The sequence below is a fragment of the Chiroxiphia lanceolata genome, chromosome 10 (assembly GCF_009829145.1).
Source record: "Chiroxiphia lanceolata isolate bChiLan1 chromosome 10, bChiLan1.pri, whole genome shotgun sequence".
NCBI classification, from domain to species: Eukaryota; Metazoa; Chordata; class Aves; order Passeriformes; family Pipridae; genus Chiroxiphia; species Chiroxiphia lanceolata.
Window position 1 is genome coordinate 5131385 of NC_045646.1, and position 10194 is coordinate 5141578.

Below are 10194 nucleotides of genomic sequence, written 5' to 3' on the forward strand. Positions count from 1 at the left end.
TGGCTTAATCTGCACAGTCAAGAACTTGTGGTGTGGAAAAAAAAAAAACAACAAACAACAAAACAACAGTAAAGGGAATAAAACATACTTTCAGGGTCTTCTTATGTTGAAGATCTTCATTTCTCACAAGGCATGAACCTGATGAGAGGTTTTTGCTTGAGTTGGCACAAGTAACTCACTGGCAGAAGTTCCTGGCTGGGATGCTCAAAGCTGCCACTAGGACTTGTGTAGTTGGGCTGCCTGATACCCAACCACGGTAAAGAGGGAGAGTTCACTATTTCACCTTCTCACAAATCAGTTTTGCCCATCAGAATGTTTCATTTTCAGCACGAATGTGGGTGGTGCCTCAGCAGTGGGGCACATCACTGACTGTCCATGGGCTGAGCTGCAGAGGCTGTGAGCACACTCTGAGCTCCTGTTTTGTGCAAAGGAGATAAAATATGTAAATATCTTTGAGTGATTTTCTGGCTAGTACATTTCACTTCACCTCTGGCATGCCTGTGATCACCTGCTACTATTTAACTGAAAAGTAGTGTGGTTGATATGTTCATTAATGTTAGTGATATGTTAATTACCTTTGAAGTGCAAGTCCTAATTTTATTTTTAAATATATTTTGTTCCCTGCAAGTGACATATGTATTTTGCATAGGTATCTCAAGGGGCATATTATATTTGAAATGTTTTGCAAATTGTTTTGAAGGGTTTCGCAAATGAACAATAATTGTAGATTTTCAGGCTATTAATTCCCCTGCTGCAGGATTAGTCACTGACATGCTAAACTACACTAAAGCTGTAGTTTCCCTCTAGACCATTTCCTCTGTACCCCAATGTTTGCAGCCCTCCACAGCCCAAAAGCTGCTGGTTTTCCACCATTTGACCTTGCAGAGGTGATACCAAAGTACTCAAAAGCCCTTTTTTCCAGACTGGGACTATAACCATCCCTGCCCTTTTCTGGGAGAACATTATTTGTAAATATTTCTCTGCTGAGAATTGTCTGAAGAACTGGATTTGCGGGAACTAAACAGATAATATTTTAGCTCCCTGAAAAGTGTATTTAAAGAAATACTGAACTGCTCCTTTTCCTGTTTCTCACATGATGTGTTCCTCTTTGTGTATTTGTATGCTTTATCTATTCAGATAATTTTAAAGAAGTAATGGCATACAATTATTTTTAGGAAATCAAATCTTCCTTGTTTACGAATCAGGATGTAAACCGCAGCAGATTCCAGGAATCACTGGCCTGGATTTATTTTTCTGTTTCTCGCACCTTTATCTAACAAAGCTTAGTCAGAATTTAGCTTCAAATTGTGTTAAATAGGTTTGCTTAGTTTTAATCCAGAGTTAGGGGAGTGGGCTGGGCTGGGCAGCAGTTGCAGAGCTGGAGCTGGGGATAGTGGTTGTAATGCCCAGCAGCCTAAGGTTTAGTTTCCCAGCTGAGCAGCTCTGGGATTGGAATCACCCAGGAACCAGCTCCTCATCAGAACTGACCATGGGAAATGAGAGCTGAGCTTTTTAAAACTTCTTAGTCTTAAATTGTTTGCCAGTGAGGCAAAATGTTCTACCTTTGAAATTTCCAAGAATTTGGAGGCAGTGGTGTTTCATCAGCTTCTACCTCATCTTTCCTGAGAGAAAACTGTTCCCAAATGCTTTCCAAAAGAAGAAGAGGTAAGGGTAGGATACACTGGGTGTGTGAAAATTCCCTAGCAGTGCAGTGGGAAGTCTGCTCAGGCCTGCACCGAGGTTGGGTGCCCGCAAGAGCCCAGTTGGTCTTACCAAGCTCTCACTTCTATTATTGGTTTTTTTTGGTTTATTCTTTGTAGACACACAGTGTCTGGAACGCTTTGGTGAACTGTTTATTTGTGTAAAGCTCTAATCAGCCAAAAATTGGGTTTCCTTCTCTGTTTTCCATAGTGAGTCAAAGGCACTTGTACTGGTTGTGTGCCAAAATACAGCAGACTTGTACAGCACCTGTTGGCATTTAGTGTTTAGTGCTACTTGCACTGAGTATTTTCTCTGCCTCCTGGTGCTAGTTTTGTGTCATGAGATGAAGCAAATAATTTCCTTCCTTTATGGTTTTTCAGTGCAGATGACCTCGTGGCAGGTGGTCTGAGGGACTCTGATTTCTCTGTGCAGGAGACAAGGCTGTCCCCACAATTCTGAAGGGTTTTATGAGCATCTCAGCAGTGGAGTGAGTGAAGCTGATGTTGAGTTTGGGTGAAATAATAAGCCAGTTTCCTAAAGAGAAATCTGTCAGGTGACTTTAGACGAAGTTAAACCTATCAAGTGGACATGCTTTCAACATAGATTGAAACCCATCCCTGGAAGTGTTCAAGGCCAGGTTGGACAGAGCTTGGAGCAACCTGCTCTAATGGAAGGTGTCCCTGCCCACAGCAGGGGGCTGGAACAAGATGAGCTTTAAGGTCCCTTTCAACACAAACCATTCTATTATTATTTGTCTTCTTATCACCATACAAAATAGGCTTTATTAATTATTAAGTACACTGGTCATTGCAGTGGGATGCAACAACCAGGTAAGATTATCTTACACTCTCCATTGTGTTGCTTATAGGGTAATTGTGGCTGTCATCTTGGAAGAGATGGAGGGAGGGTTGGAATTATTTAATGAGATCAGTGAAATTGAGAAACACTTGCCTGCAGGAATTCTCTGAGCTGCTTAGCTTGGATCAGTAGGATCAAATGCCATAAGAGGCTTCAGCAGCAGTTTATTACTTGTGATGATATTTTCGTTGAGGGAGCCAGGTGAAAAGCTCATCACGTTTTTATTATATTCTCAAGTGCCTAAACAGAAAAGCTGTTTTTAGGAACTGATAGTGATAAATTGGATAGGCACTTCACTTTGGCTTGTTGGCCACCAGAGCATCATGTGCTACGTATAAAATACTATGCTGCTTTATAGAGTTATATTTGATGTCATAATTGTTTGGCAGATTTTAAGAACTTATTCATAATTGTCAATTTTTTATTCTGTTGTGTATGTGAAGTCCATTCATGGAGTGTAACAGTGTTCACAACCAAACGTGTCTGTGCTGAGGGCACCCTGTCGTGGCTCCAGGGTGCTGCTGCAGCTGGTGACAGAGGATACAGAGGCTGCTGCCAGAAGTGGATGACAGTTAAGCACAACAATTTTTCACTTGTCACTGAGAAAGGACATAGGTCCACTGGTGCTAACTACTCATCAAACCACTGGAAGCAGGACAATTTCCACCACTTTCCTGGCACTAATGCGGGAAATGTTTTGTCTTTATCATTAGTGAATATTAATTCATGTATTCTATGCACTTTCAACTATATTTCAAACTTCCCTTAAAGGTACACTCTTCTCTCACTTGGCTGTCTGGTCTTTTTCTGAGAAGTGCTGTTGAGTAGCTGGCTCAAGTGAACTTGGTCATTTGTGCTTGTTAGACTGTAATGAAGATACAGGTCTTTGATTTAGCCAAACTTGGCCTCCAGTTACGCTGGTATTCACCACCTTCACAGAACAAAACGAGTAAAAAACCAATTAACTGGAAAGGGTTTTTTCAGTGCAAAGACAGCTTATGTATATTCCATCCCTAGTATTGGTTAAATGTTATTTATCAAGATTAGATTGTAAATTTTTTTTATTAAATGTCATTATTTGTATTTCACTGGATTTTTATTTTGGTTTAGAAGTGGTCATATTAGTTGCAAAGGCAAGTAGAACTTCTCTGATTATATGTTTGGAAATGAAGTTAATAATTACTTATTTAGGAATAAGCTAAGAGTTAACCACTTATAAGGTGCAGCACTGGTGATGGAGTAGGTGGAGGACACTTGCCCTCAACAGGCGGGTGTTAGAAATGGAGTTACTGTTGGAAAACAGAGTGGCAGAAATGTTCTTGGGATGAGGTGTGCTTTGCAAATAGGTGTCCCAACCCTCACATTACTTCTGTGGACTGCTACAGCACTTTCAGTTTTGTTTTCCCTGCAATTACTTTAACTTACTGACTCAGTTCTCATTGGCATTGGAAAGACAAACAAAGACAACAAGAAAGGCAGCAGTGCACAGGTGTGGCTACTCAGAGGGATTTATGGTATGAATTTGTTGTATTCCTATCACTTGACCTAGAGGGAAATTCCTGAAGATACTGAGGGTACTTGAGGAACATCACATTTATTTAAACATTGTTTCTTGATCAGTGCCTGGGGGCCAAGAAACATGAACCAGTTGGAGGACTTCTGCTTCATCTGGAAACCCAGAGTCACCATCATTCAAACTGTGTTAGGAAAAGCTGCAAAAGTTTAAAAGGAATGGGGTGAACAAATGAAAGAAAAACCTTAACTTTGTCCCAGACCTTCTCAAGAAATCAGCGACTGGCTGTTTAACCAAGGGATTAGTCTCAGGGACAAGCAGGGCAGGAAAGCTGGGCTCCTTAAGTGGTGTTTAGCTGAGCAGGTCTCCTTCCTCCTCTTTTCTTACTCCAGAGTAATGCACAGGAAGTCCTTTATGGGGTCAGGTCTAATTTCCCACTTGCTACCCTCTTCTAAGATGAGTTCTTGCCTCTGGGAGGGCAGAGTGCTCTCAGCCGTCTGCTCCTGCAGTGAGGAGAAGGGAAAATGAGTGGTGGAAGAAGTATCTGAAGTTCAAGGTAGTTTTTCTCCCAGCAGACACAGGCACTTTATGACACATTTTTCATTTCATCAAGTACCAGTTTCAACAACCCTCTGTTACATGAATAATTTGTTTTCAGAGTTTATGAGTGTTTCCAGTGGTCTTTTTCCATTTACATCACCAGACTGTCTCAGATACTCAGTTCTCTCTCCTTTCTCATACTGTGACTTGTGCTCTGAGTCGTGCAGTACCTACGTTTGATTAACCTAAATATGTGATGGGTTTGGATTAGTAAAGAACCAAATAAAATGCAGTCAAGCGTAGCTTTTCCATACCTTAATAATATTTTATTATTTCCACCATTCTGAAAGTGTAATTTGTGGCAAAACTGCTGTTTATTGAGAGAAATGTGAGGGAAAATACATTAAAATAATGTCTGTAAGCAATTTTACAATTACACATTGAATGACTTGCAATAACCTTCTTTGCAGGTTCTCTTTCTTTTGAGACCAGACATAGTTATTAAGTTTTAGACATGTTTTAGGCATAAAATCACATTTTAGGAGTACAGAAATATGTTTATTAGCACACCCACAAAAGATGAGTGTGTCTTATGATTGATGTGTTGTCTGAAGTGTTGTCTGTCCCTGTGTGCACTGATACTGTTGAACACTCTGTATTGAGATCTCTCATGGCTTGACATCTCTCACATAGTCTTCCACATGCCTCTGTTTTTCCAAAACCTGCATTGACCTGGTGAATTCCTTCCCTTGAGAGCTCCCCAAGTGTTTCCTTGGAGACTTGGCTGAACCTCCTGGCTCACATCCTTGTGAAATCCTACATTATTACTTTTTTAAGTTGTTTGATGCTACGGAAGTAGGAGTTTGTCTTGCTCTGCGTGTTTGACCGGGCTCCCTGTTCTGTTTTGAAGGTGTACAAGGGAGAAGAGACCACATTCCACATCTCAGGCCTTCAAGTCAACACAGACTATCGGTTTCGCGTCTGCGTCTGCCGCCGGTGCTTGGATACCTCACAGGAGCTCAGTGGACCTTTCAGCCCCTCCGTTGCCTTCGCGCTCCAGCGGAACGATATCGTGCTTGCGGGAGAAATGGGAAGCGTGGATGACCCCAAGATGAAGAGCATGATTCCTACTGATGAACAGTTCGCAGCCCTCATCGTTCTCGGCTTCGCGAGTTTGTCGATTATATTCGCCTGTATATTACAATACTTCTTTATGAAGTAGAGAATTCAAAGGAAGTTTTGAGATACAAATTTAACTAATGCTACGCATTATAATCCACACATTTATTCAGATATTCCTTGTTTGTTTGTTTTTTTTTTTAAATCCTTTTGTTCTACCATACGTTTTATATACTTCTCTTGTTTTTACAGTTCTAGCTTGAAGAAAGATAAATCAGTGTTTTGATGCACCTTTTTGAAATTCAAAACTAGGAAGTGGTCAAACTGGAGAAACAAACAAACCAGATACCAAAAGCAAGATTTTTTCCTTTTTCCTTCACAATTTCAAAATTGTCACCAATTTGCCTTTTCAACATTGTTTTGGGTTTTTTCACTGAAGTTCGTACAGTCTCTTATTTTATCTTAACTATTTAGGAAATTTTAATCATGAGTCACTTTTTTTGTCTCTTCTTTTTCCTTCTAAACGTTAGTCACAAGTGTGTATAGTGATGAGGCTAGAATACAGTGTTAGTCAAGTACCAGTTTTTCCTTGAACAGTATTAGCAATGTTGCCTAAGAATTATTCACTACATTTGCCCCAGTTTTTCAAGATAAAACCTAAGTTGTTGTTTTAACTGTTTAGTGGATTTCAATTGGAACGGTATCCTGCAGTCAAAAAACCTTTTTAGTTATCTGTTGTTTTTACAATTACAACACTATAAACTGCCTGTATAAGAAATCAAATAACCAAACTGCGTATAAATTATGAAGCATTATAGATTCTTTTTTACCATTTTGATTCCTAGCAGTAATTTTAAGAGGGCATTGTGCAATAGTTAGTTATTCCCATGTTCAGCTATTTAAAAGCTGCTTTAACTTGTCTGTTTGTCACTGTATATAACTATTCCTAATCTAATACTAGATATTATTCTATTATGTTCAGCCTGATTTATATGATTCAAGCTGGTGGCAGCTTACTGCCTCTACTGAATTAGGTGAGATTTACACTCAATGGAAGCAAACTTTACTGTCAGTTGATCTTTTATTATTATTATTATTTTTTGGAGGGGTATCCATTTTATGGAACTTTCTTGGAGGTATGAGAAATCACATCTGTTCGTTTTAAATACCTTAAATGGGTGTCATTGCTGTTCTTACCACGGGGCTAATTGAAATAACTTGGTACCTGGCAAAACTGAGATGAGAGTCCTGCAGAGGAACGGTGCCTGCTCTGATGGCAGTGTCCCCCCTCCTGCCTGCCCCTTCCCAGACATGTTTTAATCCATCGAGACACTAGATTTTTAACTCTTGAGTCATGGGGTTATTTATATTAAGTCAACATTGTGCGAGTACCTCAGGGACATAAATGAGCTGGAGGTGCAAATAGATTCCAAAAGGGTGCAACAGACACAGTGTATTTCCCTGCCTTTTGTTTTTGTATATTTTTGCTACTTGGTTTTGCTCGTCCTAGCTTTTTTTGTGCTCTGTCTCCATCGTCTAAGATTCAGTGTCCTGTACTAGCATTATATTCCCTTAACCAAAGTAATGGGGAAAAAACAACATTATTTTTGTTTTTAGGTTTATTTATACTATATACTGCATACAGTACTTTAAATACCAATTACAGTGCAATCTTTTTATTTATTGTAAAAAAATAAAAAATAAAAAGTGTACTTATGTACTAATCCCCTCCCCACCCGCCCTGTAACATGTTACATTTTGTCTGTTTTATACTGTTGTACTTTAGGTCAACTTTTTACCTGGCAGCATTCCTAGTATTATTAATCTTCTTACATTTTCTTGTGTTTTTGAAGATGGGAGCATCTAGTACATTAAATGCCAAAAAAACCCATTATCAGTGATTCAAACGTTTACATGTATCCAAAAACATAATCATCTCTGGAAAGAAAGTGCTAAGATCAATGAATTATTCTGTGTGCCTCTCTAGATGTAGCAAATATTAGAAATGTTCTGTATTTTGTTATTGACTATAATTAGTTAAATTTAGCCTTGCAAACTAATGGCATTGAGCTAAATATATATATTTTTTTGTTTTTTTGCCAAAGTCATGGCTTGTCAAATTTATTTACATCTTATTTAAATTTATTTGTGATATGAAACTTTGTGACCTTGCATCTGTATTTTGTGAGCAAAGCATATACAGCTGTTTTCAGTGGAGGGGAGAAGAGTGTATTTTTTAAAACAATGAAAAGACCGCTACTTTGGAAACTCAGAAATTTGAATAGATTCCCTTTTTTTTTATTTTTGGAGTATTGTTTGAGCAGTGCTGCTATGAAATCCGAGCTGGACACCTTTTTAAGAAATAAAAAAAAAAAAAACTGCTTTAATAAAGATTAAGGATAAAAACCCACCTTGTTTTAGATGAGCAATTTTGAAAGGTTGAAATACAAATGATACTAAAAGCAGTGGGCAGAAGTGTCAGGAAGAGCAATCAGTTACACTCAAAGCATTTCTGTCATTGCTGATATGATTGGTCCCTTCTAACCACACAAACCAGAAGACCCAGCCCAAGCCTGAGGTTATTGGAGGCCGTGCACTGGAGGAGCTGGGACAGGCCCTGGAAGAGTTAATTTGACATTCTTTTAGTCTGTATATTCTGCCATAGTGATTGTCATATGATTGTCATTCACATAATAATGACAAAGTAAAGGATCCCAGATGTCAGACCCTCCCCATTGCTGATGCCTTGTCCCTTCCCAAACATCCTCATACCCTTGATCCAGCAATAGCAGGTGTTGGATCCCACGCCGGGGCTCTCTGCTCTCATGGAAATCACCAACAACAAAGGTAGAATGAAACACTAAATATTTGAAACCCTTAAGGAAGGAAAGAGATGTTTTTGTATTGTTCCGCCTTTTTCTTTATGAACTTGAAGTGTTTTCTAATCCTGTTTGTTGGCTCCAGTAGCTCAGTATTCAGTGTCACGATTGAGAAGTGCCCTAACTGAATGTGTATGAACCTTATCCTTGCACAGTTCTTTAAATTGAAAAAAAAAAAATAAAATGTTTTTACCTCACTATGGGAACATACATTCCAAGCTTTTCAACTTTAAAAAAAAAATAATCATAAGTTTTCTTGTATTGTAAATTTTAGACTATTTCATATGCATTATATTAAAACTGCCATATCAATTTTAATGTATAGATTTTGCAAATACTACACTATGTATGTAAGACTTAACTGTATCTGTAGTGTATATGTAATATATTTATGCCCAATAAATGTTTTAATTCTTTCTGATATTACCAGGAGTTACTTTAATTGAACACAGCCCTTTGGGTCTGTGTGGATCCTTCTGGCAGGTCAGTGCTGTTGTGCAGCCTAGAGTTAGGGGTGGGAGCCCCAAATTTACCTCAGAATGCTTCTGGTTTGTAATTGCAGTGCTTTTGTGTTACTTGTGAAGCATAAGTTTATAGGAATAACCTTGAAGTCAGGTGTTCTAATAACTTCTTTTAAATGCTTTGCATGAAAAATTAAGGATTATAAAAATATACCTAGATTTTTTATCTCTTAGTAATTAAACACTTGAAATATCAGAGATTTTAATTTATTAAATATGTACAACGAATTCAATTACTCATCATAACAAATTAATCTAGTATGTATACATGGTTCTTACCAAACTCATTAATGTTTATTTTTTAAATGCTTTTCTTCTTCAAATCACTGCATAAATATAAGATTTCATTTGTTTGTTGGTTTTTTTTTTTAAAATTACTGCAGTTCACAACATGAGAGGGGTTTTCCTAGGGAAATACAGTAATATTTTTCACTTGGTTGCTCAGCCTTTTTGTTTAAACAGTGCTTGCCAAAACAATCTCTTTAAGAAAACCTTTTAAATATGTCTGTAGAATAGCAATCAGCCTTTTGGTATCCGAAGAGATCTTTTCTTTTTAGTGGTCCCTGGTTTATTGCCACGCGTGTCTGCAGAGATGCTGGAGGGCAGTGAGAGCCCAAGGGAGCAAAGGAGGCATTTGCTGTTTGAGCTTGAAATGTTCCCTTGTGATGTCATCACCCACAGGTTTGTGCACAGGTGCTGGGTCCCTTTCCCATGCCCAGACCAGGCAGAGCTGGGTAAGTAGCACTAACTTCACGATGGATTTTGTTTTACAAGGAAGTACAGAGCAAGTTGTAACCGAGCTTGGGCGATAGCTGTGTTTACCAGCAGCTCTTACCTGCTGTCAAGAAAAGTACCACCTTCGCAAAGGTCTGAGAGCGAGCAGAGGCTCATATTTTTGGATGTTTTTGTGGCCTTCCCATCAGCCTTTGGGATGGTCCAGCAGTGGGATGTTGACCCTGGCGCGGTCCGAGCAGTGTCAGGTCTGCCCGCAGCAGCCCGTGGTCCCCGGGCCGCCGTTTCTATGGCAGCAGCGATTCTCGGTGATCGCAGGGCCTGCTCACAA

The 10194-nt window shown here is 39.0% G+C and overlaps 1 protein-coding gene across 4 annotated transcripts in view; it reads left to right on the plus strand.

Moving 5' to 3' along the window:
- FNDC3B (fibronectin type III domain containing 3B) overlaps window positions 1-9036 on the plus strand; it is a 191235-nt gene extending 182199 nt beyond the window's left edge. For all 4 annotated transcript variants that reach the window (XM_032697955.1, XM_032697954.1, XM_032697953.1 and 1 more), the window contains exon 26: window positions 5523-9036. In XM_032697955.1, the coding sequence (XP_032553846.1) occupies window positions 5523-5834 (312 nt within the window). In that variant the 3' untranslated portion in view covers window positions 5835-9036. The remainder of the gene's footprint in view (window positions 1-5522) is intronic.
- The last annotated feature ends 1158 nt before the right edge of the window (window positions 9037-10194 follow it).